The sequence below is a fragment of the Tetrao urogallus genome (genome assembly GCF_951394365.1).
Source record: "Tetrao urogallus genome assembly, chromosome: 25".
In the NCBI taxonomy this organism is placed as follows: Eukaryota; Metazoa; Chordata; class Aves; order Galliformes; family Phasianidae; genus Tetrao; species Tetrao urogallus.
The window spans coordinates 1,625,989-1,653,547 of NC_136838.1; the positions used below are offsets into that span (position 1 = coordinate 1,625,989).

At 61.4% G+C, this 27,559-nt stretch overlaps 1 protein-coding gene across 1 annotated transcript; it reads left to right on the plus strand.

Annotated features, from left to right (window-relative positions):
* LOC306955442 (protein unc-13 homolog A-like) lies at positions 1 to 26,746 on the plus strand (the record flags this gene model as incomplete). The annotated part of the gene is given in 46 exon segments (XM_079546737.1): positions 1 to 22; positions 3,032 to 3,061; positions 3,258 to 3,357; positions 3,595 to 3,695; positions 3,698 to 3,711; positions 3,913 to 4,036; positions 4,113 to 4,186; positions 4,269 to 4,323; positions 4,469 to 4,504; positions 4,594 to 4,804; positions 5,171 to 5,296; positions 6,614 to 7,180; positions 8,700 to 8,793; positions 9,491 to 9,540; positions 10,382 to 10,469; positions 11,332 to 11,403; positions 11,701 to 11,920; positions 12,399 to 12,626; positions 12,985 to 13,126; positions 13,256 to 13,425; positions 13,618 to 13,733; positions 13,817 to 13,980; positions 14,123 to 14,285; positions 15,768 to 15,836; positions 15,928 to 16,017; positions 16,096 to 16,230; positions 16,394 to 16,527; positions 16,823 to 16,908; positions 17,071 to 17,197; positions 17,288 to 17,384; positions 17,474 to 17,617; positions 17,780 to 17,863; positions 18,097 to 18,174; positions 18,383 to 18,471; positions 18,558 to 18,710; positions 19,016 to 19,139; positions 22,081 to 22,119; positions 22,831 to 22,860; positions 23,652 to 23,708; positions 23,793 to 23,873; positions 23,967 to 24,114; positions 24,551 to 24,607; positions 25,571 to 25,663; positions 25,738 to 25,897; positions 26,459 to 26,460; positions 26,463 to 26,746. Coding segments are annotated over 46 exon segments (5,328 nt in total).
* Positions 26,747 to 27,559: the final 813 nt, after the last annotated feature.

The following is a 27,559-nucleotide window of genomic DNA, read 5'->3' on the forward strand; positions in this document are numbered from 1 at the left end:
ATGTCGCTGCTGTGCGTCGGAGGTACGGCAAAATTGGGGGGGGTGGGGGGGGGGGGGGGACGCAGACACACAGACACACACGGCAAGGAGACCCGCTGGGCCCCCCCCCCCCCCCCACCATCACCCCCCTCCCGGTGGAGGAGATTGGTGATTTTTTTTAATTTTTTTTTTTTTTTTTTTCCCCCGTGGGGAAGAAGGAGCTGCTCCATTCATAAAAATGGGGGGGGTTGTGAATGGAGTGGGACTTGGGGGGGGAGGGGGAAGGGTTTGGGGGCTTTGGGGGGGCCGCGCCCTGGCGCGATGTGGGGGTGCTGCGGTTCGGTGTCGGTGCTGGGAAGGGGGGGGGGGGTGAGCCCTAAATGTGATCCTAAATGTGCGCCCCCCCCACCCCACGACAGCCCCATCCCCGTGGGTATCCCCACATCAAGCGGCTCCCCCACTATTCCGCCCCACCCCCACCTCACATCCTCACCCCCCCACCCCGTATCCATCCTCCCAACCACCCCCCACACCCCACACACGGACCCCCCCATTCCCCCATTCCCCATCCCCACGCCCCCCACTCACCCCCCACCTCGCCCCCCCTTATCCTCCCTCCCATTCCCAACGCTCCCACCCCACACACCCCATCCATCCCCAAATCCCCCCATCTTTCCCCAAACATCCCCCAAACACCCCAACAACACCCCCATCCCTCGTCCTAATTGCACTATTACACCTTCCCAATTAACCCTTCCCCACGTTCCCAGCCCCACACCCCCAACCTCCCACCTATCCCCACCCCCCCAACATCCCACCCCAAGCAGCCCCCGTCCATCCTCAAATCCCATTATCTACCCCTAAAGCCCCAATTCCCCCACAAGCCCCCCACCCCCACTTACACCCCAGCCCCTTCTCTCCCCATGTCCCCCCCTGCCCCTAATTCCCTCTCATTCCCCACGCGCCACTGCAGAGTGGGCAATGAGCCCAGTGATGCCGGGGGGGTGGGGGACCTGGATTAGGGTTAGGTGCTGATGGGGGCCTAATTGGGAGTAACCACTCACCCAAACTGGGAGGAACTGGGAAGGGGGGGGGGGGACGACACACAGAGTCTGGGATTCCCTCCCAGTGCCAATCAGGGCTGGTGACATCTATGGGGAGGAGAGTGACAAGTGGCATCCCCCGCACTGTGATTTGTGGTCACCCCTATTTCTGGGGCCCTGGGTGGTGGAAGTGCCACGTCCCCACGTGGCTGTGCTCCCCCCCTCGCCCCCCCCACAGGGGTCCCTTGCCCTTCCCAAGGGACCAAATCACCCACAGCACCCAAGGGTTGGGGGGTGGGGGGCGGGTTTGACCTGGTGACAGTCACCAAAGGGGAGCAGGGTGGTGTCCACAGATGGAAAGACAGACAGACAGAAGGGTGGGGAGACAGATGGACAGATGGATGGCAGGGGGACCAGATGTGAGAGGGAGATGGGGGGGGGGGTGGATGGACAGAGGGACAGATGGACAGGTGGATGGACATCGGGTGGATGGATGGGCTGACAGTGAGTGAACGGGCGGGCAGAGGGATGGGTGGATGGACAGATGGACGGATGGATGGACGGATGGATGGACGGATGGATGGATGGATGGATGGATGGATGGATGGATGGATGGGTGGATGGGTGGAGAGACTGACAGATGGATGGAGGGATGGATGGACGGTTGTGCGGATGGACAGAGGGCTGGGTGGGTGGGTGGACACACCGGCAGAAAGTTGAATGGACAGACAGACAGAGGGATGGACAGACAGAGGGATGAGCGATTGGATAGACAGACAGTGGGATGGAGCAAACAGATGGGCCCAGCCTGGTGTCCAAACCATTGCCCACCCATTCCCTGCCTCCTGCCTCAGCTTCCCCACTGACAAACACACCCCCAGGTCTGACCCCACTCCAGGGGTCCCCATCTCCCACTCGGGGTCCCACCATCCCCTCCCTGGTGCCAAATGCTCCCAAGCTGCACGCCCCAAGCGGAGCCCCCCCGGGGTGCCTTTGGGGACACGTGGGGGGGCCATGCAGCCGCAGATGGTGGCAGCAGGACGCCTCCAAGCGCAGATGACAGCCAGCAGAGCCGCGCGTTCCCCGGGCGATGGTTCGTTCCCACCGGGTATTTTTGGAGCTTTTCCTTCCTCTGCTCTCCCGGTTCAGAGGCAGCGGATGATGGAGGGCGGATGGCGGATGCAGCACCCCAGCGAGATCCCCAACGGGGATCCCAATTATTTCCCTAGTCGAGTGTGCCCCCCCTCCTCCCGCCCCCCCTCCCCAGGCTGCGTGCGCCACGTTGTGCCACATCCGCTGCCTTGGTCTCTCCCTGTGCCACGTCCCCCTCAGGCACGTGTCCCCTGCGGTGCCGGCACGTCGCCGAAATCAAATTCCCTTTTGCTATCGCCAGGGCTATTTTCATCCCTCCTCGGTCACGTTGGTCCCCCCCCCTCCTCCCGTTCCCCCCCCCCCCCCCCCTTCCACTGGCATCGGCGGTCATTCCCCCGTTCTGCAGGTGCTGTGTCATCCCTGCCCATCTCATCCCCTTCTGTCAGCTCTGGGGACACCGATGGGGACCCCGTGTTGGTGCTCAGCCTGCGGCGCGCTGCTGCCTCCTCCACCCCAATGCAGGCACACAACCGCCCTAAATCGCCCCAACCCCTGTGGGGTTCCCCCCTTTGCTGTGGGGGTGCTGAGTGGGACCGGCCCCAGTGCAAGGGATGCATTGGGGGTGTTGGAGGGGGGGGAGGGGCGCACTGCCCTGTGATATTGCATCCACCCCATCCTCCAAACGGGGTCCATTTCCCCATGTGGATCCAAATCTGAAAGAGGGGGCAGAGGGAGGGGGTGAAGCCCTACAAACAGGGGAAAGCTGTTCGTTTTGGGTGGGAATCGCCTGTCTTGGGTTATTTGGGGTTTACTGGTGGGAGGGGTCACACGTGGGGTCTCCCCACCTTTTGGTACCCTGGGGGGAGCCTCAGCCCCCAATGAGCTGATCCTCTCATTCTCTCTCTGTGTCCCTACAGTTAAAAAGGCCAAATTTGACGGCCCTCAAGGTGAGTGGGCATCGGGGGCTGGGGGGGGGGGCAAAGAGACCCCAAGCTCATCTTACTTGGGGACATCACCAGGATTGTGTGGGGTGGGGGGGAGAGTGATAGGGGTTCCCTGGTAGGACCGTGGGGGGTCACAGCCGGGGGAGGGTTGGGGGGGGGGCACGGGGTGGTCCCTTCACCCTCTGCTTTGCTCCCGCAGAGAAGTTCAACACCTATGTGACGCTGAAGGTGCAGAATGTCAAAAGTACCACCATCGCAGTGCGGGGCAACCTGCCTGCCTGGGAGCAGGACTTCATGTTGTGAGTGCCCCCACCCCAACAGGGACCCCTGCCCCACTGTTCCCTGTACCCCATAGGGACCTCATGCTTCTCCTTGCATCATCCACCTGTGGACCCCGGGATCCCCCCACCCCACTGCTCCCTTCATCCTCAGGGTCCCCCACCCCTGCTTCTCCTCTGACCGCAGCCCAGCTGAGCCCTGGGGGACGGAGGGGCAGATGGGGAGGGGGTGACCCCAATTTCTCCCCCATCTCATAGTGAGATCAACCGCCTGGACCTGGGCCTGACAGTGGAGGTGTGGAACAAGGGCCTGATTTGGGACACCATGGTGGGGACGGTGTGGATCCCATTGCGCACCATCCGCAGTCCAACGAGGTAGGACCCCCCCAGAGTTACACCCCAAGGGACATGGGCACATGGGCACATCCCCCTGGGTGGCTTCCCCATCTCTGCATGGGGGGGAACTCCTTGATTTGGGGTGCTCACTAGCTCTGCAGTGACACCCCACAGTGGAAGGCTTGGCTCGCTCGGGTGCTGGGGTGTCCTGGTGCCCCCCCTGAGCCCCCTTTCCCACAGGAGGGCCCTGGGGAATGGCTGACCCTCGACTCGCAGGTCATTATGACTGACAATGAGATTTCAGGCACTAAGGACCCCACCTTCCACCGCATCCTCCTGGACACCCGCTTTGAGCTGCCGTTGGGTGGGTGCCCCCTCCTCACCCCAACCCCGTGCTCCGGGGCTGTTCTGTGCACCTATGGGGGTTTCTCTCCTTCCAGACATCCCCGAGGAGGAGGCGAGGTATTGGGCAAAGAAGCTGGAGCAGCTCAACGCCATGCGGGACCAGGATGATGTAAGGGGGGGGGGTCCCAGCACAGGGGCTGGGCAGGGCTGGGGGGGCTGCAGTCAGCCCTCATGTCTTTGTCCCCCCCCAGTACGCCTTCCAGGAGGAGCAGGAGAAGCCACTGCCCGTGCACGGCTCCCAGTGCTGTAAGTGCGCAGCGCAGCTTGGTGCCATCGTGAGCACTGCCGGGCACCGTCCCCAGCCCATCCCAGTGCCACCACACCGGGGAGGAGCAGCTCCTGGTGCTGCCCCACCGCCACCCTGACCCCCCTCTGCCCCTTTTCTTTGTAGGCAACTGGAATTATTTCGGCTGGGGAGAGCAGCAGAGTGAGTATCCCTACCTCCTCCCACACATATGGGGACGCACCAGGGGTGGCTTTGGGGTTTCCCATCCCGCTCACGGCACCCCCTTGCAGACGATGATCCCGACAGCACGGTGGATGACCGGGACAGCGATTACCGCAGCGAGACCAGCAACAGCATCCCCCCACCCTACTACACCACCTCGCAGCCCAACGCCTCGGTGCACCAATACCCCATGAGGCACCAGCAGCAGAGCTCCCGCGACTCCTACACCGACTCCATGCAGAGCTACGAGATGGACTACTCAGACCAGCGGCCCGTCAGGTAGCCCTGGTAGCCAGCAACCCCCCCCCCAGCGCCCGCTGCTCCCTCCCCGAGGTCAGCGGGGTGGCAGCGGGGGAAATCGCGCTTGGCGGAGAGGTGAGGAAGAGGAGGGTGCCAGCCCTGAGCCTCTCCTCATTGCTGGAGATGGATGGAGGAGTTTCCAAGCTCTGTGGGCTCAAACCCCCCCTCTCCACCCCCACCGCTGACCCCAAACCCCAACGTGGCCGTAGCGCAGGAGGGGACGAGCCCTGAGGTCACAGCACACAGCGCAGCCCCCCAAGGCAACATCCCCAGCTGACGGCGCGGTGACGGGCGGTGGTGGGACCTCTCTGACCATCCTCTTCCTCTTCCTCTCCTCCCCGGCAGACGCTACGGTAGCGTAGATTCTGCCCCAAACGGGCGCAGCGACGCTGAGTCCGCTTCGGGGTCCAGCAGGCGGACCAGCCGCCAGCCTTCCCTTGAGAGCAGGCGGTCCCTAGACCTATCGGATAGGTGGGTCGTTACCTCGTTGTGTGCCGTGTGCCGTCCTCGCACAGTGCTGTGCTCGCTCCTTGCAGCCGCGGTGAGGCCAACACCAGTCCCGGCAAGGGAGGCTTCGCCCCGCAGAGCGGGAGAGGCGTGAGGAAGTTCGGAGGGTTTTGGGTTTTGCCCCTTTTTGCTGCTCTTCCTGGAGCTGGCGGTGGGGGTGAGCACGAGTCGTGGTGCCACTTGCCCCCCTTCGTGCCAACGCCGACTGCGTCCCCGGTCACTTTGCGCACTAGAGCTTTCCCTGCAGCCGTTTGAGACCCCAAGGGCCAGGATCAGGCCAGGCATGACTCATGTCTCCTGCACCCCCTTCCCCAAGCCCCCTCCTCAAGGAGCCTGGATGATGCCTGCACCCCTTGGTGTCCCCAGCATCCCTTCCCAGCCTCATCCCCTGCTTCCCCCATTCCCTCTCCGTGCCCCCCCTCGCCCACACCGAGCCCTGGCTGGAGACATGGTGTCGGCCTCTTCCTAGGCATGTCCCTGTCCCTGTCCTGTCTGCATGTGTGCTTATGTGAGTCCCCAGAGCCACACGGCCACCGGGACACCTCACCCCCAGGAGCGCTTGGGGTGCATGGAGTCCCTCTGCCCAACTGCACCCGTGGGTGCAGGTAGCAGTGAGTGTAGGGGGCAGCGGGGAGGGGGTGGTGAGAAGGCTCTGGCCCCATAGAAAGAGCAAAGGGAGGTCCCCAGAGCAAGGGAATGATTGGTCCATACAAAGGGGGTACCTTTGGAGAGGGGGTGCCCATGGAGAGAGGATGCTTTAGGAGAGGAGATGCCCTCGGAGAGGAAGGAGGGGGTGTCCACAGAAGAGGGGGTGCACCATAAGAGGGGGTACCCTTGGAGAAGGGGTGCTCTTGGTGAGATGTCCACGGAAAGGAGGGCACTTGGAGATGGGGTGGTGCCCACACTTAGAGGGGTGGTGCCTATGGATTTGGGGTGCTTACGACAGGTGCAGGAGCACCAGGCCATCAGGTATGGGGTGAGGGGCCAGATTTGGAGGACGGAGGGCAGGAGTCTGGATCTGGCTTTGTATGCCACACGGCCACGCTGTGCCCAACCCATGGCGGGGGCAAGCTGAGGGGACAGTCAGGAAGGAACCTCCCCAGCACCCAAGCTGGGGTCTGTGTTTTCATCTGCCGGTACAAGGAGCCCAGTGCCCACCCAGTCCTGTGGGAGCCCCCCCCACACCGCCTCCCCCACCCCCTTGGGATTGAGGGGACGTGGGGCAGGCGGTGCCACGACGCGGACCCACGGGAACCTTCTCCTTGTCCCCTCACCCCACAGCCCCACGGGGAGCAGCCGCTACGCCTCGTCTGCCGAGTTGAGCCAAGGCAGCTCCCAGCTGAGCGAGGACTTCGAGAATGAGAGCCTGAGGGACTCAGAGCTGGACGAGAGGGACGGCGACTCCTACCACTCCTGCCACAGCTCCGTCAGCTACCGCAAGGATTCGCCACACTGGGAGGAGGATGAGGATGATGACCTCTACCTGGAGGAGGAGGAGGAGGAGGAAGAGTTCAATGAGGACTACAGTGAGAATGAGGAGGGCTACCCCAAGGAGGAAGAGGAGGAGGAGGAGGAAGAGCTGCGGGAGCCGGGTGCCTACGAAGCCCCTGAGCGTGACGCCTATCCCACACCACAGAAACCACAGCAGCAGCAGCAGGTCCCACAGGTGAAGCCACAGCAGCAGGAAAGGAAAGAGGAGAGGAAAGAGGAGAGGAAGGAAGAGAGGAAGGAGGAGAGGAAGGAGGAGCAGGATACATCTGCCCCACAGGAGGCCCCAGAGGTGCAGAAAGATGAAGCTCCCGTGCAGGAGCCAGCACCCGAACCCGAGCCCCCAAAACAGGATGACAGGTAGGAGGGGGATCTGTCCTGAAGCGTGCCTGGGGACGCTGTGGACCGGTGACACAGCTCGATGGTGGCCCTCGGTTCAGGTCTGCCTGCAGCGCCCATTCTGTGGGCAGCCCCATGGTTGCCCCATTCTGAGGCCCCCCACAAACAGGGCTGAGGTCCCGCAGGGTTTCTGAACTCACCTGGGCACCGTTCCCACTGCCGCGTCACGCTGCGCTCTGCGGGATCCTGGCAGGTTCGAAGCGTTCAAAGTGTTCCTCTCCTTTTCCTCCCCATCTGGATTTTGCAAGAGAGGAGGAAAAGAACTGGAAGCCATCCCTGGGCAGGTGCTCTTAGCCCCAGCTGGTGGGAAACGCTCGAAGGACAGCCTGGCTCAGCAGATGGGCTAGGAACTGGATGATATTTGATGTCCCTTCCAACCCAAGTCATTCTACGATTCTATAATTCCATGATTCTATGACTCTGTTACTCTGATTCTGTGTTTCCATAACTCTGTGACTCTGTGACTGCATGATTCTGTGACTCCACGATTCCATGGTTCCTCGATTCCATGACTCTATGATTCTTTGTCTCCATGACTCTGTGATTCCATGACTCTAGAACTCTGCTGCCATTATTCTATGATTCTATGACTATGATTCCATGATTCTGTGGCTGTGATTCTATGACTCTGATTCTAGTACTCTATGATTCCATGGTAATGATTCCACAATTCCATGATTCCATGATTCCATGGCTCTACTCTTCGTGATTCCATGGCTCTATGACTCCACAATTCCATGACTCTATGACTCCATGATTCCAAGATTCCATGATTTGATGACTCTGATTACAATTCCATAATTCTGTGACTCTGATTCCATGATTCCATGATTCCATGATTCCATGACGCTATGACTCCATGATTCCATGATTCCATGACTCTATGACTCCATGATTCCAAGATTCCATGATTCTATGACTCTGATTACGATTCCATGATTCTGTGACTCCATGATTCCATGACTCTGATTCCATTATTCCATGATTCCATGATTCCATGATTTCATGACTCTATGACTCCATGATTCCATGATTCCACGATTCCATGACTCTATGACTTCATGATTCCATTACTCCATGTCTCTGTGATTCCATGATTCCATGGCTCTATGGCTTTGTGATTTCATGACTCCATGATTCTGTGACTCTGTGATTCCATGATTCTACGATTCCATGATTCCATGATTCCATGCCTGTGATTCCAAAAAGGATGAAGACCCGTAATCCACGTGTCTCCACACCAGTGTCACTTTGCTCCAGGCTGGATCCTTCCATCTCCCTTGGGTGCCAAGTCAGGGTTCACCAAGGGAGAGGAGGAGCCTCTGCCTTTGCTTGAGACCCGCTGCCTTTGCAGAGCTCTCCCAGCTAGAAAACAGTGTTTCCCATGTTCACGTTCCCTCAAAACCCATAGGGATCCCCACACCTCACCATGCCCAAACCCCAGCCTGGTGCAGGCAGTGAGTGCACCATATCCCTGCAGGGAGCCGGTGGAAGCGGAGGTGCAGGACCCCAAAGCACGAGCCAAAGCCAACTGGCTGCGAGCCTTCAACAAAGTCTGCCTGCAGCTACAGGAGGTGAGCCCCCCATTTCCCACCCCACAAACACCCACACCCTGGGGGGCAGCGGGGACCCCGCTGATGGCCCCGTAAGGGCATGGAACGCTGAGGACCACGTGTGTGCATGCCAGTGCCGCCCCTCGCCCCATCCCTGCGTTGCGCTGACACTTTTTTGTTCTGTTTTTAGACTCCATCCTCCATCTTTTCTTTTTGTTTTGGCTCTGGATTCGCCCCCCCGGGGCTGCGATTCCCCTCCCCACCGCTTCACTTTTCAGTTCTCCACCACCATGGCCCTCGCGCCCGCGTGTCCCCTTCCCGCAGGGGAGGGCTGTAGGTAAGCATGTCCGATGGAACCGTTGTGTGCCTTCCCCGTGTGCCCACGTGTGTGCAGGGACTGCCCTACAAGGGAGGAACAATTGGCTTTTTCCTCCTTTTTTCCCCCCCGAATTCCTTTGGGGGTCCCTACACACACCCCAACCCCTGCATTCTCCCCTGGATCCGCTGTGCCTTCCCAGTGATGCTCCCCAAACCTGCACTTCTGCACATCCATCCCACCCGAATCCTACACCGAGCTTTTGGGGACGGTTTGTTCCCTCTCTCCCTGCACAGTATCTACTTGATGACATTTTTTAGCCCCGTGCTTTTAGGACCAGGCTTTTGCCCACCACCCAGGTGATGAGTGCCGTGTCCGTGATGCCCACCCCATGTTTTTCAGGCTCGTGGGGAAGGCGATGGAGAAGCGAAATCGCTTTGGTTCAAAGGCGGGTGAGTACCTATGGAACGTGGGGCTGTCTCTATGGCAGCAGTATTGGCATTCTGGGGGGCTGGGAAGAGCCGTGGGGGACTGGCCTCCATGGGTTGGGGCCAGATTTTGGGTCTGGATGACAGGCTTTCAGGTTGGATGGCAGATTATCAGGTTGGATACCCAGTTTGGGGTTTGCATACTGGGTCTGGGGGCTGGATGGGGTTGGATGGCAGATTTTGGGGCTGGATGCTGGTCACTCAGTGCTTTGGAGATGTCCCCAGGCACTGCTCCACGTCCCCAAGAACAGCCACCGAGGGGACGACGAGGAGGTGAGAGGGTCAGGAACACAGAGCTCCCTCAACCCTCCTGCTACACCCGAGTGATGCCGTGGGGCTCCCAAGTCCCCTGAGCAGCCCCCACTCTGCACCGAAACCCTGAGCCCACTCCCAAGGGCTGCTTTTCACCGCATTTCCCACTGCAACACCAAGGGAAAACACCTCAATACGACGGGGAAAGCTGCATCTTTCCACCAGCACCCCACAGCGTCCGGCGGATGCGCTGCTCCCAGGAGCGCCGGGTTCCCTCCCTGCCTCAGTTTCCCCGTTCCCCCTCTGACTCTCCTCTCTCTTGCAGGCCTGGCGGCGGGCTGATCATTATAGACAGCATGCCGGATATACGCAAGCGAAAACCCATCCCTTTAGTTAGCGATTTGGTGAGGTTCCTCCTATAACACCTTGCGCCCTACAGCCGCCGGCTTCGCTCCCGCTGGACCGCGCCGCCCGCGCCCCGCTGCCGCCTCTAACATGGCTTGTGTTCTCTGTTCTCTCTCCTCCAACCTGGCTTGGCCGTCCCCGCCTGTAGGGGGGCGGCTGTAAGGTTTCTGCGCTGCATTAACAGCATGCCCGACATTAAGCCCGGACGCAAATCTCTCCCTCTAGTCAGCGATCTGGTGAGCGCGGGACGAAGGGGTTAAAGGGAGAGCGCCCTTGGGGGCTGCCGGACCTCTGCTCCTGGTGGGGCGGGGTGGGTTGGGGGGTCGCAGGTGGATTTGGGGTGGCCTGGACCAGGAGGACGGCGCCGCCCACCCAAGGGTGCTTCCCTTTAACGGAGCTGCAGGGTCCTGACACTGAGGCATCCGGCGTCCTCGTCTTGGCCTGTGTCACGTAGCACAGACGTGTCCCCTGTCCCTTCCTGTCCCACCACCCCGTAGCTCAGGTGGTGCCACGGGTGCCATAGTGCTGCCCTTATGGACCCTGTGCTCCCGCCCCATTGTCACCATGGGCTGTGCCATCCCCTCGCTGGGACCTCAACCAACCCCTATCTCACAATGTCCCCACACTGTCACCTCCCCAGTGACTGAAGACACCAATTTCAGCAATCAAACGCCCTTTGTGCCCACAATTAGGTGCCCTTCACCACCTCTCCCCACACTTCGTGCCCTCCCCAGGGCATCCCCATGCTGTCCCCAGCTCTGCCCCATCCCGCCCTGCTGCCCCCCTGTGCTGTCCTCGTCCCCAGCCCGCTTGGGGCGGCCGCTGATGCTTCTGCTGTGCTGTGTCAGTGTCTGGGTTTTGGGATGTTGGGTCGTGGTTGCCAGTGGGGTGGGCACTGTGGGTGGGGATCTGTGGGTGGGCCGTGGCAGGTTTAGGGTTGGGGTTATGCTGTGACGTAGCTCCTAATGATGGATTTTTGCTCCCTGCTCTCCCTGGCTGCCTGCAGGCAATGGTGAGTGCTCTGTTAGGGGTCTCAGGGGGTCTCGGATTTATGGAAAGGGCTGTGCTGGACTGGGAACTCTGTTTTTTTTCCTACAGTCCTTGGTCCAGTCCAGGAAAGCGGGAATCACATCCGCGTTGGCCTCCAGCACCTTGAACAATGAGGAGCTGGTAGGTGCTGGGAGGTGGCAGCAATGGGGACGCAGTCAAAGGGGTTGGGATGGCAACAGTGGGGGGCACGGTCAGTGGGGTCAGGATGGCAACAACGGGGTCATGGCCCAAAGGTTTGGGATGGCAGCAATGGGGACACAATTATTGGTGTTGGGATGTCAGCAATGGGGTCGTGGTCAAAGAGGCTGGGATGGCAGCAATGGGGATGGCTGTCAGCGGGGACAGGATGGCAGTTTCCACGTGGCCACCACTCTAACTCAGGAGCTTTTCTCCCTCTCTCTTCCCCCCGTCGCCCAGAAAAACCATGTTTACAAGAAGACCCTGCAAGCCTTAGTGTACCCCATCTCCTGCACCACACCCCACAACTTCGAGGTGTGGACGGCCACCACCCCCACCTACTGCTATGAGTGCGAGGGGCTGCTGTGGGGCATCGCGCGGCAGGGCATGCGCTGCGCCGAGTGCGGGGTCAAGTGCCACGAGAAGTGCCAGGACCTGCTCAACGCTGACTGCCTGCAGAGTAAGCGATCGTCTGCTTCCCCACCCCAGACCGCTGTGGGGTGGCACGGAGGGAGGCGGCAGTGATGTGGGAGGTGGGGTCCTGCCGTGTGCTTGGGGTGAGCGGCACAGATGTGGGAGTCGGGTAAAGCTCTCCAGGATTGGGGGCAGTGGGCAGAGAAGGGACTGCTCCCTCTGCTCTGCCCTCGCGAGGCCCCAGCTGCAGTACCAGCGCAGGAGGGACGTGGAGCTGGGGGAGGGGGAGGGCCATGAGGATGCTCAGGGCGCGGAGCTCCTCTGCTGTGGAGAGCAGCTGATGAGCTGGGTGTGTTTGGCTCTGGGGAGACGTGATTGCAGCCTGATCTGGTGGGGGGCACCCAGCCCACAGCAGGGGGTTGAGCTGGATGGGCTTTGATGTCCCCTCCAATAAGGCGTTCTATGAGTCTATGGTGATTCTGTGATCTGTCCCCGCTGTGCCACCTGTCGCTGCCCTCCCCCAGGGGCGGCGGAGAAGAGCTCCAAGCACGGAGCTGAGGATCGCACGCAGAACATCATCATGGTGCTGAAAGACCGCATGAAGATCCGCGAGCGCAACAAGCCGGAGATCTTCGAGCTGATCCAGGAGGTGTTTGGGGTCACCAAGACCACGCACACGCAGCAGATGAAGGCTGTGAAGCAGAGCGTCCTGGATGGCACCTCCAAGTGGTCGGCCAAGATCAGCATCACGGGTACGTCACCCCTGTGGGGACGCCGCATCCCTGCTGCTCCCATCGTGGGACATCCCTGTGGGCACAGCTCTCTCCCAACTGCATCCCCTATAAGCTACAGCACTTGGGGTGAGAGGGGGATGCAACAGCTCCAGTCCTTGGAGGTGTCACCGTCCCTATGCACAAGGACGCAGTGCGTCCCAGCCTCCTCATTCTGCAGAGAGGATTTAGGGGGTGCCATGGGGACATTGGGTGCTCAGCGTGGGGACCTCAGCATGGTTGCAGCGCTGACTTGGCTCTTTGTTTGTTCTCTCCTCTGTGCCACATGTGATTGGGGTGGATGGCTGTATGTGCCACACTGTGCCATGCCTTGCTGCAGTGGTTTGTGCCCAGGGCCTGCAAGCAAAGGATAAGACGGGCTCCAGTGACCCCTATGTGACCGTCCAGGTTGGAAAGACAAAAAAAAGGACTAAAACCATCTATGGCAATCTCAACCCAGTCTGGGAGGAAAATTTCCATTTGTAAGTCGGGTGGTGGGGTGGCAGGGAGCTGTCAGGCCGGGGGTCCATAGGAGACGGGGCTCTCCCTGGTTTGGGGCAAACTGAGGCACTTTTCCCCACTCATCCTGCTCCCACCCCCTCTCCCTGCAGTGAGTGCCATAACTCCTCCGACCGCATCAAAGTCCGTGTCTGGGATGAGGATGATGACATCAAATCCCGCGTCAAGCAGCGCTTCAAGAGGGAGTCCGACGACTTCCTGGGCCAAACCATCATCGAGGTGCGGACACTGAGCGGGGAGATGGACGTCTGGTACAACCTGGGTGAGTGCCGTGCTGGGGGCGCAACCCTCAGCCTGCTGCGAAGGGGAGGGGGATGCCGTCAAAAGCATCGTTTCCTATTGGGATCATGGGGAAACTGAGGCACTGAGAGGGGTCCCATTGTGCCCTGGACCCTCTGCAACGGGGCGGTTTTGGGGCTGCTCCGGGGGTCTCACGCTCTCGGTGCCCCCCTAGACAAGCGGACGGACAAGTCGGCTGTGTCGGGAGCCATCCGGCTGCACATCAGCGTGGAGATCAAGGGCGAGGAGAAGGTGGCCCCCTACCACGTGCAGTACACGTGTCTGCACGAGGTGAGCACCACGTGGACCCCATCACCCGCACCGTGCTGCCCCCCAGCCCGGAGCTGTAACGGGACCCTCGTCTGTGCCCCCAGAACCTTTTCCACTTCGTGACGGATTTACAAAACAACGGCGTGGTGAAGATCCCCGACGCCAAAGGGGACGACGCCTGGAAGGTTTACTTTGATGAGACGGCACAGGAGATCGTGGATGAGTTTGCCATGCGCTATGGGGTGGAATCCATCTACCAGGCCATGACGTGAGTCCTTTGCTGCCCTGCTGCCCTTTGCATCCCGGCCTTGCCCTTGGTGCACGTGTGCGCACATCCCCACCTACTCCAACACCCCATTCCCAATGTGTGCCCCCCAGACAAGCAGCACGTCTCCCACTTCTTCCCCCAGGCACTTTGCTTGCCTGTCCTCCAAATACATGTGCCCGGGGGTGCCGGCAGTGATGAGCACCCTGCTGGCCAACATCAACGCTTACTATGCCCACACCACCGCCTCCACCAACGTCTCTGCCTCCGACCGCTTTGCCGCTTCCAATTTCGGGGTAAGTCCGATGGTGCGTAAACAATCCTTCCTTCTTCTTCTCTCTTCTCTGGGGAGGGGGTGGGGGGCAAAAAAGGGGCAAATGGGGCCGTGCAAGGCAGCTCCCAACCCGACGGCACGGGGCAGTGGGGTTTGGGCACCAAAATTCATCCCTCTCTTGGATTATGGGACGGAAATTTCCTGCTGGAGAAAGTCGAAAATTGCTCACCTTACTCCGGTTGGGTTGAAGTGCAATCGCTGGGGTGGCAATGGAGCTCACAACGCCAGTGCCAAGAGGGAGCTTAGCATGGCCCCATGCGCACCGGGCGCGATCCCAAACCGCCGCAAACTCACCCAGCTGTGCCAGCACCCATGGGTGGCACACTGAGTTTGCTCCGGGGATGGGTGCACCCACGGGGACACGGGCGAGGAGGGGGCTGCGCTCCCACCCCAGCTGCCCCTGCGTCCCCCTGTGCGGGCGCTATGGGGTCGGAGCCCAGCCTCGGTTAGGGCGAAGGGTAGCGAGAGCCGTGCGGCAGGAGGAGACCACAGGAAAGAAAAAAAAACAGCAACAACACCTTTTTCTCTTAACGTGGAGGGTTTTAAAAACTTTGTTTCTTTCTCTTTTTTTAGAGAGCCTAAAGGTTGGGTCCTAAAGTGCCCGGCCGCGCCGCTTTATCCCCGAGCACCTGGCGGGTCCGATTTAAGCGCGCTGCAGCCGTTGGGTGCCGGGGACCGAGCGCGGCTCCGAAGGTTTGCAGGACAGCCCGGCCCTGGTGCGGCCGACAGGGGGGTGTCCAACCCCCCCAGCATAGCTGCACCCAAAGTGCTTCTCCATTTGGGGCAAAGCAGTTGCTTTGCCTCCGGCTCAGGTGCCATGTTTGCAGCCCAGTGTGGGTCAGCATCCCTTCACCCCATGGTTGGGAGGTGAATTTATGCCCTAAAGCCACTTATCCCCAAAGGAAACCATCGGCCCGTGGTGTTCCATCCATGCAGCCTGGGCAGACTCCAAGGAGCCCCAGGAGCATCTGACTCCCAGGATCCCCCTTGGTTTGTCTTGAAACAGCTCAACCTCGAAGCTGGAAATGCAGCACCCCAAACTGCTCTCCCCACGCTCTTTTTTTCTTCTCTCTTCGGGGCTGAACCACAGGGAGGAGCAATCCTACAACACGCTCCATGCTCTGCTCCGAGCCCAGGGAGGGCAGGGGTACCCCATCCTGCTCCAGAGAGAGCTGAAGGGATGCAGGAATGCATCCTGCACCAAGCGGTCCCCATCCGCACTCTGCCAGGACCGCGTGTGCCTCGGAGCCACCGAGAGATGCCAGCAAGCCCCAGAGAGCATGGGCTGCCCCAACCACAGGGCTGGTGGAGGTGGGAGGGCCAGCAGGACGTCAGGACAGAAGGATGACAGGACAGTAGGACAGAAATGAGAGGGTTGGGGTACGGGCGCAGCGGGGAGGGGGCGGCCCCCACCTCCGTCCCCCCGTTCACCCGTCCCCGGGGCGTCTCTCTGCAGAAAGAACGCTTCGTCAAACTCCTTGACCAGCTGCACAACTCGCTGCGCATCGACCTCTCCATGTACCGGGTAAGGCACTGCTGTGCCTCAGTTTCCCCACCCTGGCAGTAGGGTCCACTCTCACCCCCCAACGTGTGACTCTTCTCTCCCCCCCCGGCAGAACAACTTCCCTGCCAGCAGTCCTGAGAGGCTGCAGGACCTCAAGTCCACAGTGGACTTGCTGACCAGCATCACCTTTTTCCGGATGAAGGTATTTTCTCCTCCTGCATCGGCAGCTTTGGGGTGGGGGCTGCTGGCCCTGCTGCAGCCCTGCTGCCATCCCACACAGGTCCAGGAGCTGCAGAGCCCACCCCGAGCCAGCCAGGTGGTGAAGGACTGCGTGAAGGCATGCCTCAACTCCACCTACGAATACATCTTCAACAACTGCCACGAGCTCTACAGCCGCGAGTACCAGACCGACCCGGTGCGTGGGACCCCACTGCTGCCCCAAATCCACCCCTTCTCCTTCCCTTCTCCCAGCAATGCTCCCCTGTGCTCCCCTCAGTGGTGACCTCAGTGGGGCCAATGGGTGACCGGTGGGAAACCAATGGGTAACCGAAGCCCCCACTGCATCCCTGTTGCTCCAGAACAAGAAAGGCGAGGTGCCCCCCGAAGAACAGGGGCCCAGCATCAAAAACCTGGATTTCTGGTCCAAGCTCATCACCCTGATTGTGTCCATTATTGAGGAGGACAAGAACTCCTACACGCCCTGCCTGAACCAGTGAGTAAGCAATTGATCGCCGATCAACAGGAAAAGGGGCACTCAGGGTCAGGCCGTGCCAATCGGGTTGAGTTTGGACGTGGGGTGTAACAGCCATGCTACCAATGAGAAAACAGAGGCGTGTGGGGGGGAGGTTGGGGTTGGTTCTCCAGGCTGTGTGTGATGGACAGAGGTTGGGGTTGGCCTCGATAAACCGTGTGATGGGCAAATGTTGGAGTTGGCTTCCAAGCTGCATGCGACGGACAGAGGTTGGAGTTCACCTCTCCAATCCTTCGTGGGATCCTTCCCACCCCAGGTTCCCCCAGGAGCTGAATGTGGGGAAGATCAGCGCCGAGGTGATGTGGAACCTCTTTGCCCAGGACATGAAGTACGCGATGGAGGGTGAGCGCCACGTCCAACAGCACGGCCATCCCCTTTCACCCCTCCTCAGCACCCTCCCGTCTTCTCCCCATCGTTTCTGGAGTCACCCAACCCCCCCCCCCCGCCAACTCCCAGAGGTTTGGGGCTGGATGAGACCGCCCTGCTCTCGCTTTCCCCACGCAGAGCACGACAAGCACCGCCTGTGCAAGAGCGCAGACTACATGAACCTGCACTTCAAGGTGAAGTGGCTGTACAACGAGTACGTCACCGAGCTGCCCTCCTTCAAGAGCCGCGTCCCGGAGTACCCTGCGTGAGTGCAGCTCCTGGGGGGTGGGCATTCTGTGACACAGACCCATGCTGTGCCCCCGCGCTCTCTGCTCTCACCGTGCACCCGTTGCAGATGGTTTGAGCCCTTTGTTATCCAATGGTTGGACGAGAATGAGGAGGTGTCGCGGGATTTCCTGCACGGAGCTTTGGAGCGCGACAAGAAGGACGGGGTGAGGCCAATGGGCACGGGATGCCATCCCAGTATGCGCGCACGGGGCCACGAGCCCCTCACCCCAATGCCCCCCTGATCTCCCCACAGTTCCAGCAGACGTCGGAGCACGCGCTCTTCTCCTGCTCCGTGGTGGACGTCTTCTCCCAGCTCAACCAGAGCTTTGAGATCATCAAGAAACTCGAGTGCCCCGACCCGCAGATTGTCGGGCACTACATGCGGAGGTTCGCCAAGGTGGGCACCTGGAAGGGGTCTCACACCCTCAGGCCCCCCGCCCTACTGCACTGCTTGGCATTTCCCCACCACGACTCCTTCCCCAACTGCACCGTGCTCCTGGGGTTCCATCGCCGCTGTGGGACTCACATCTCCTTCTCTCCCTCCTTCCTCTGGGCGCAGACCATCAGCAACGTGCTGCTGCAGTACGCCGAGATCATCTCCAAGGATTTTGCCTCATACTGCTCCAAGGAGAAGGAGAAAGTGGTGATGTACCTCCCTTCTGCTCGTGCTGTCCCCACGCGGTGGCTGTCACTTGATTATCACTTAGCTCCACTGCGGTCCCCATGACCCACATCCTCAGTCTTGCTGTCTGATGGATGTCTACAAAATATATCTCAGTGCCATGGGGGCTGCAGTGACCCTGTGTGGGATGGGGGGCTCCGTGGGGCCGTTGCAACCATGAGCACTGGTGCTGACCCCAAATCCTGCCCCTACAGCCCTGCATCCTGATGAACAACATCCAGCAGCTCCGCGTCCAACTGGAGAAGATGTTTGAGGCCATGGGGGGGAAGGAGGTGCGTAGTGGGGGTGTCAGGGTGGGGGGCATGGGGAGGGGATGGAGCTTTTCTCCGTGGAGCGGTCCCCAGTTCCTCATTTTTGCATGGGTTATCCCATGGCACCACACCAGACCTTGCCCAGGGATGAATGTGGGGCACACAGAGAACCCCCAGCGTTGGGCTAGGGGGATCTGATGTCTGCCCCAAATTGTCCCCCCCCCCCAAGCTGGACACAGAAGCCAGTGACATCCTAAAGGAGCTGCAGGTGAAGCTCAACAACGTCCTGGATGAGTTGAGCCGAGTGTTTGCCACCAGGTGAGGGGGCATGGGATCTGAGGATCGTGGCCGTGCTGGGAGTCCTATGGGGGAGAACTGACCCCCCTGGCCACTGCCATCCTCAGCTTCCAGCCCCACATCGAGGAATGCGTTAAGCAGATGGGGGACATCCTGAGCCAGGTGAAGGGCACCGGCAATGTCCCCGCCAGCACCTGCAGCAGCGTGGCACAGGATGCTGACAACGTCCTGCAGCCCATCATGGACCTCTTGGACAGCAAGTGAGTGGGACCCCCACGTCCCCAACAGGGAGGACCAGTAGGGTTGGGTGGCCGTGCATGAGGTGACATGGGGGTTCCATGCTGGGACATCAGCCATGACCTCCAGACCCTGAGTCCCCGACTTTGGAACACAGAAGACCAGTAGGATTGAGCTGGTGTGCATGGGATGGAGTTGGGATGCCATGTTGGAACATCAGCCATGACCTCCAGACCCCGTGTCCCCAAGCCAATAGGGTTGGGCTGGCTGTGCACGGGGTGGCACTGGGGTGCCATGCAGGGTTGTCAACCCCATTCCCACCCTGCAGCCTGACACTCTTCGCCAAGATCTGTGAGAAGACGGTGCTGAAGCGCGTGCTGAAGGAGCTCTGGAAGCTGGTGATGAACACCATGGAGAAAACCATCGTGCTGCCACCGCTCACCGACCAGACGGTGAGTGATGGGATGGGGTGGGGACACGGAGCTGCGGCCACACAGGGCGCTGCTGGATCTGTGATGGGGCACAGGAGTTGGTGGCCTCCCCAGATGTGTCCCCAGCTCATGGCTGGGGAGAGGACAGAGGAAGGGATGGCCACCTGAGATGTAAAGGGTCAGGGTCAGGGATTAGGTTGGGATTGGGGTTAGGGATAGCACTGGAGTTAGGGCGATAGTTGGGATCCAGGGGTTGGGGTTAGGGTTGGGATCAGGGGTTAGATTTAGGCTTAGGGGCTAGGATTTGGGTTTGGTTAGAGTTAAAGTTGGGACTGAAGTTAAGGGTTCAGGTTAGGGTTAGGTTTTGGGTAGCTAGGGTGAGTTAAAGTTGGTGTTGGTGTTAGAGCCTGGCTAGCTCAGTCAGCAGAGCTTGGGACTCTCAATCCCAGGGCTGTAGGATCTGGTTCCCTGTTGTTGGAGTGCCACCTTCCTGCCATGGTGGCATCAGGAAGCATCCAGCCATGTCCTCCCATCCTTCCCTCCATCCAAAATGAATGTGGAGGTGTTGGGGATAGAGGGGGCCTTGCCATGGGTCTGGCACCGTTTGGATGGGGTGACACAGGGATGGGGTGACACAGGGATGGGTGTGAAGCCCAGCAATGGATCTTGCATGGAGAGAAGATTTCTGCAGTCTCCGTGTCGCAGTGCTGCGTCTGTCCTCCCCACACACAGCAGTGTGGGGTTCTTGGGCAGGGATGGGGATGCCCCCAAATTGTGTGACCCCAGGGTTTTGTCACTGTCACAGAGCTGGGATGGGGCTCCTACCTGGAGCCACCTCAGCAGGGCTGCGGGGCTCTGTGGTGTGCCTGTGCTGCTGGCTCTGCCCCCATCCCGGTCCTTGTCCCCATCCCACCACACGTAGCTCTGCCATGGGGCAGTGGCAGCGCTCGCTGTGCCATGGGGCGGTGACAGGGACGTGCAGACGGTTTGACGCCCCGCGGGATGATGTTTGCCAGCCTTGGAAGTGTGGGGCTGAGGCTGCGTCCCTGCCGCAGCAGGGAAGTTGGGGGTGGGGGGGATGGGGTCAGGAGGACCATGATGTGATGGGCAGGGGTCTGACACCACCTCACATCTGATGGGGACACTCATGTCACGGTTGTTCTCTCCACTTGCTCCGCTCGCCTCTCAATGGCAGATGATTGTAAGTACGGCGGCTCCATGTCTGTCTGTCTGTCTGTCCGCTGTGTGTCGGTCCTGGCCTCTCCGGTTCCTGTCCCGTGTGGCTGCCCGTGCTCTGCCCGTCCCCTCACTGCCCGCTTGACACCGACCCCAGTGGGGATTTGGGGTTGGACGGATTCAGGGCGCCTGGATTTGGAGTCAGCGTGGAGAGGGGATGGCAGCGGGCAGCGCCACGTGTTTGGGGACAGCCGAGCTGACCCCGTCATCTTGCTCTGTTTTGGGGTGGGACAGGGACACTGGCTGTGGGATCTGGGTGGGCAGGGCTGCTCTGCACCCCGCGTGCCTCAGTTTCCCCATCGGGCCTGGCCGGGCTGTGGGCACAGTGGGGGCTGAGGGCAGAGGCGTTCCCTGCCTGCAGAGAGGAGCAGCTGGGAGACGAGGTGTTGGCCAGGAGGTTGGCAGGAGGCACGAGGCTCTGCCCTGCGCAGGGTGTGGGATCGGCGCTGCTCTGGTCCCTTGCACGGCTTGGACCCAGCGGTTTCCTTCCGTCCTCTCTGCTCTGTCTGGGGCTGTCTCTGTAGGACACAAGGTCCCCCTGCTCCCCCATTGCTCCATACCTCAGTTTCCCCTCAGGTCACAACCCTTCCTGGTAGCCCTGCTGCTCATCCCCACCCCCCACAAGCTCCCCACACAACCACTCCCTCTAATGCTCCCTCCTCATTCAGAGGTCCCCCAGACCCCAGGCTCCTCCTCCCAGAGGCTGCTCACAGCCCCCCGTGTGGCCCCATGGCATCCCACAGGGACCAGTCCTCTACAGGCCCAGCATCCCAATAGGAATCCGTCCCCCACTGACCCAGCATCCCAATGAGGACCAATCCCCACAGTTCCAGCATCCCAGTGTGGTGGATCAGCTCCCCACTGGTGCAATATCCAGCATCCCAGTGGGGGCCAGCAGGCCCAGCCTCCCATGGGACCATTCCTGCACTCACCTCCATCCCAGCACGAATCAGTCTTCCACGAGTCCAGCATTCCAACTGGGACCGGTTGCCCATCAGCCCAGCGTCCTAGACAGACCGGTGCCCCACTGACCCAGCAATCCATGGGGCCGATCCTCTACGAGCCTGATATCCCATGGCACTCCCTGAGCCAGCATCCCAGCAGGAATCAGTCCCCTATGAGCCCAGTGGGGGTCAGTTGCTCATCAGCCCATCCTCCCAGCAGGAATCAGGCCCCCACAGGTCCAGCATCCCAACGCTGAGATCAGCTCTCTGTACAACATCCAGCATCCCATAGAGACCATAGAGTCCCACTAAACCAGCATCCCAGCAGGGAACAGTTGCTCATCAGGCCCAGCACCCCAGTGGGACCAGTTCCCTGCTAACCCAGCATCCTATGGGGACCAGCCCTCTCTGAGCCTGGCATCCCGCAGTCACCACCACCAGCTCTTCATTGGCTCAGCATCCCGACAGGGACCAACCCCCATGGGTCCAGCGTTGCAGAATGGGCACCAGTTCCCCATTGGTGCAACATCCAACATCCCAGTGGGGAACAAATGGCCCAGCATCCTGTGGGGAACGGTGTCCCACTGACCCCCACGGGTACCAGTCCCCAGTGGTGCAACATCCAGCATCCCACGGGGACTGGTGTCCCACCGACCCCCCTGGGGACCTGTCCCCATCATCCCCAGCCATCCTTTAGGAGCATCCCTCGCTTTACCCACATCCCCTCCACGTCCCATCCCACGCTGTCCCCCAATGCTCACCCTCTGACATTGCTTCTACAGGGCACGCTCTTGAGAAAACATGGCAAAGGGACAGAGAAGGTAAATAGCCCGTGGGCTCCGTGTGTGTCCTCGCCCCGCGGCCGCCCTGTTGGCCCCGTGGTCGCCGGGTTTGTCCGTGCTTCCTCTTGTCGTGCTGTCTGGATGTGGCGTGGTGTGGTGTGGCTCTGTGCCGTGTTGTTCCGGAGCTGTGCGGGATGGGGCAGTGCCCCACGTCTGTGTTTGGTTGTGGGGGAGGGGAGGTTGTGCCATCTTTACCCCGTGGGTGGGTTTGTGGGCTGTTAGGTGTGGGGCCCGCGGCGCGGCATCCCACCGGGTGCAGGGACAGGAGGGCACAAACCACCCCATTGCTGGGGGTGCAGGGCTTGGTGGGTTCAGGGCGCTGCAGGGATCCCATGGATCTCTCACCTCACCCCCCGCAGAGTTCACTGAGCCCCAGACCTCCCTGTTCCCCATGCAGACCCCCATCCGTGGGGGCCCGCCCCCTATCCAGGTGCTCCCCACACCACGCAGTGCTCATATCCCAAAGCCGAGTGCCACGAAGAGCCGTGCTGGCACTGCCACGGCTCCTGGCCCCGATGTCTCCATGCTGTGACCCGTAGAGGACAGCATCTCCTGCCCCACACTGCCTCAGTGCAGTCTTCCATCACCCAGCCCCGCAGGTGGGGGGCAGCGAGCCCACTCCATAGGGCTAAGACCTGGCACGCTCACCACTGGGGCCCCCAGTAACTGTCCCTTGCTCTTCTTTTCCAGAGCAGGGTGAAGCTGCCCAGTCACACTGAAGTAAGGACACAGCTCGTCTCCTCCCATCCTTGCCCCATGTGCTGTGGGGTGGGGGGGTCCCGCTCTGTACCGTGTCCCGTTGGGCTCCGTTTGAGTGACAGCTGCGTCCCTATGGGGGGGACAGGGCCAGCAAGAGAAGGGTTAATGAGGCAGGAGTGGGCCGCGAAGGGTTAATGGGGGCAGTAGGAAATAAAGGTATGGGGTGGTTTGTGGGGTTTCTCGTTGCTGGGGGGGGGACTGGAATTGCTGGTGCTGGGGGGGGGAGCTGGTGGTCATGGCTCTGCCCCAGTCTGCCCCGTGACACACTGGAATGGAGCCGCAGCTCAGCTTTTGTAGGGTGACCCCATGCTGTGGGGCTGCACTCCTCGGGGTCGTGTCAGCGGGGCTTTGTGTCCCCACACGTGGAGGCGGCACAATGTGGGGCACTGTGGGGACTGCTGACACCCAGCCATGGTGTCCCCTGGGGGTGTCCCAGGGTCTGGAACCCCCTGGGGTTGGGGTTAGGGGGGCACAAATGCACCATGGAGCACAGGGGAACTGTGCCAGGTGCCAACCCCACTCCTGGGGGACACAGAGCAGGGACGTGGGGTCACCGCTGCCAAAGCGTCACCTTGTCCTGCTGTCCCCAAGCCCTGTCGCTGTGCCATGAGTGCTCAGCTCCTGGGGATACCCAAAGGGCTCAGAGGAGCCCCTCTGAGTTTGGGGGCCTGGAGCCCCCAGGCACTGCAACCCCCCCACACACACAACCTGGCCGCTCACTCTCGCCATCCCCTTCTCTCCGTTCTCTGCAGGGCACGCAGATGATCTTCAACGCGGCCAAGGAGCTGGGGCAGCTCTCCAAGCTGAAGGTGGGCTCTCCGAGGTCCCCTTTCAATGTGGGGTGAGGTGACAGCCCCACACGTCCCCATTCTGAGCCTTTGTGCCCCCCTCAGGACCACATGGTGAGGGAGGAAGCCAAGAGCCTGACCCCCAAGCAGTGCGCGGTGGTGGAGCTGGCGTTGGACACCATCAAGGTGAGGGCACTGTGGGGTGGATGGGGACAGCACTGTCCCTGTGGAAACACCACGCTGAGCCCCCCCTGCCCCACAACTCCCCCCCCCCCACAGCAATACTTCCACGCTGGCGGCGTGGGGCTGAAGAAGACCTTCCTGGAGAAGAGCCCCGACCTGCAGTCGCTGCGCTACGCGCTGTCCCTGTACACCCAAGCCACCGACCTGCTCATCAAAACCTTTGTGCAGACACAGACATCACAAGGTATGACCCCCCCACCCCCCCCCCAACATCCCACCCCCCAACCCGTAACCGTGCCCCCAGTGGGGCTGGAGCGTGGGGGTCCGTAGGGCCGTGGGTGTGAGGATGGCGTGGGCTCTCCCTGCTGTGCGCTGTGTGGATGAATGGGGCCGTGGGGAGCTCAGTGCCCCCTCCCCAGCACCAGGTCTGTCTGTGCGTCCCCCTCCCCACACCAGGACGTCCGTCAGTCCGTCTGTCCTGTGGGTCCCCCCAGCCCCCCTGGGTGCTCCGTGTCGCCGCAGTGTCGTCCGCCAGTGCTGATCTCTCTTTCTCTCTCTTTCTGTTCCTCCCCCCACCCCTCTTTTTTGCTATCCCCCCCCCCCCCACACACGCTGTCTCCCTCCTCTCTCTGTCCGCTCTGTGCTGTGTCTCGTCTCTTTCTCTCTCTCCTGCCCAATAGTCCATGGTGGAAAAGGTGTTAGGTTTACCCTTAGTGAAGAGATTTATCCTGAGAAGGGTAGGTGCACTGCTCACCCCCAGCACCCCTCTGCCTCTCCCCTGAGATGTGCCTCCCCCAGCCTCACAGGGCTGCTTTGGGTTGAAGTGGGGGGGAGTTGGGGGGCATTGACCCCTTCCCCATCCCCACAGCTTGGGGCTGGGCTGTGAGCTCAGGGCACCCCGGTGCTGCTGCGGGGGGGGCACACACAACCCATGTCCCCCCACCTTATTGCCATAAGGACCATTACTGCCTCGAGGAATGAGCACAGCCTCCCCTGTGGGCCCTGCTTGGCCTCCTGCACACCTTCAGGCTTTTTTTTTGGGGGGGGGGGGAGGGAGGGAGGGATGGGTCTGCTTGACCCCCTGCTTGGCCTCCTGCACTCAGACCCCCCCTCCATCACTCCATTCTGGCTCAGCATGGCACTGCCCATGGGGACGGGGTGCCGGGTGGGGGCAGAGGATGGAGTGTGGTTGTGCCCCCCCCTCCCCCCTGTGCCGTGCTGGAACACGTGGGGACGTCCTCCTCCTGTTGAATGTCCTGAGCCTGCGTTGCCCCCCCACCCTCCTTCACCCATGGGTGCATGCACAGCTTGACGTGGGGGGGTTGCAGGTCACCGAGTTCCCCCTTTTTGTGGGGCAGCCCCATAGCTTTGGTGGTGGCACAGGGTTACACTGAGCACATCCCCATCGGGGTCCCACCCCATCCCCCTCAGGCACTCTTGGGTGAGGAGGGGAAGGGGTTTGGGACCCACTGATGGGGAGGGGACGGCAGTGTCCCTGCTGCCAGCCCCAGCTGTCCCCAGTGGTGGCTGCCCCCCATCTCCCCATGGGGTCACATTGGGGCACACGCGGTGCTGAACCCCCCGCTGTCCCCTCATCGCCTGCCCCACTGCAGAGGGCTTGGAGGCGGGCAGGGGACAACAGGGGACAAGAGGGGACAGCACCAAGGGCTGGCACTCACCCCGCCCCCTCGGCCACGCAGGATCTGGTGTGGAGGACCCCGTTGGGGAGGTGTCCATCCACGTGGAGCTCTTCACCCACCCCGGCACCGGCGAACACAAAGTCACTGTGAAAGGTGGGCATGGGGGGATCTAGGGGGGGCCGGGGGGTGGTGACACCCCGCCAAACTCACGCGCCCTCTTGGCACAGTGGTGGCTGCCAATGACCTGAAGTGGCAGACGTCAGGCATCTTCCGGCCCTTCATTGAGGTCAACATCATCGGCCCCCACCTGAGTGACAAGAAGAGGAAATTTGCCACCAAGTCCAAGAACAACAGCTGGGCCCCCAAGTACAACGAGAGCTTCCAGTTGTGAGTGGCACCTGTGGGGGGCAGGGCTGGGGATGTGGGGGGATGCTGGGGGCACAGGGACATCGAGGACACAGGGACACTGGGGAGGTGGGGACAGTGGGGATGTAGGGGATACTCTATCCCCCAGTATCACGGGGATGCTGGAGATGTGGGGGTGCTGAGGACATGGGGTCCCCTGGGGGCACGGGGACAATGCAGATGCTGGGAGGTGGAGGCATTAGGGATGTGGGGACTCTGGAGACATGGGGATGCTTGGGACGTGGGACACTGGGGACACCAGGAGACGTAGGGATGCTGGGGATATCGGGATATGGGGATGCTGGGGATATGGGACACTGGGGATAGGGGGATGCCGGGGTTTGGGGACAGTGGAGACGTGCGGTCACCGCGGATGTGGGGACACAGGGATGCTGGGATGCTGGGGAGCTCAGGATCCTGGGGACATTGGAACATGGGGACACCAGCAGGAAGCGGGGAAAAATTACAACTTGCGGGGGGCCGCACCGCCGTCCCAGAGCCCCTCCATGCCAGCGCCGCCCATCTCTCATCCCCAACCCGCAGCACCTGGGGACAGAGACGGGTCCCGAGTGCTACGAGCTGCAGGTGTGCGTGAAGGATTACTGCTTCGCCCGCGAGGACCGCACGGTGGGCATCGCCGTGCTGCAGCTGCGCGACCTCCTGCAGCGGGGGGGCTGCGCCTGCTGGCTGCCCCTCGGCCGCCGCATCCACATGGACGACACGGGGCTGACCGTGCTGCGCATCCTGTCCCAGCGCAACAACGACGAGGTGGCCAAGGAGTTCGTCAAGCTCAAATCCGACACGCGCTCGGCCGAGGAGGGCAGCACCTAAATCGCGCTCCTCCCCTCCCCTCCCCTCCGCCCCCCACCTGCAGCCCCGCGGCATCCCCCAGCCGTGTATAAGCCATAAGAGAGGCCACAACGGGCGGCTCCTGCCTATGGGGAGGGGGATGCGGGTGCAGCGGAGGACCCTCCCCCCGCACCCCGTCCCTCCTTTGGCTGCGAGAAAGCACAGAGCGCCGCCATCCCACACCCACGGGGCTGCAGGGCTGCACCCCAAACTGGGCGACGGGGCAGAGCTGCCCCTTCCCCAGCGGAGGTGGAGGGATCCCAAAGACCCCACCTGGCCCCCCCGCCTCGTTGAGGGACGTAAGGAAAGCTCTGGGCTGGGGGGGGGCCCAGGTGACGGCCCGTCATCCCCATCCCTTGTACATATGTAGATAGAGCTGTACATAAATGGGGCAGCTGTGCCCCGCACCCCGAAAGGGCTATGGGGGCTGGGGACCCCCCCCCAGCCGGCGGCGGCATCACTGGGGCTGGAGGGCAGGGAGCAACCCCCAGCCCCACTCCTGTCTTCCCTGCCCCGTGTCCCACCCTTGGTGCCAGGGTGGGGGTGAGGGGCACTCACATCCCATGGGCTGGGGGCACCCACCTCCGCAGCAGCGCCCACGGGACCTCCTTGGCACAAGAAAAACCTTCCCCCCTCCCCTCTCCAAGCCCAAGGACCCCTCCCCTATTCCCCATTAACCTCCATTTGTGTGAACTGTGGCGTGCGTGTCTGGAGGAGGAGGGGGGCAGGAGCACAGGGTCCCACCCACAGCCAGAAGCCCCCCCCCAACTTAATATATACCTCTCACCCCCCCCC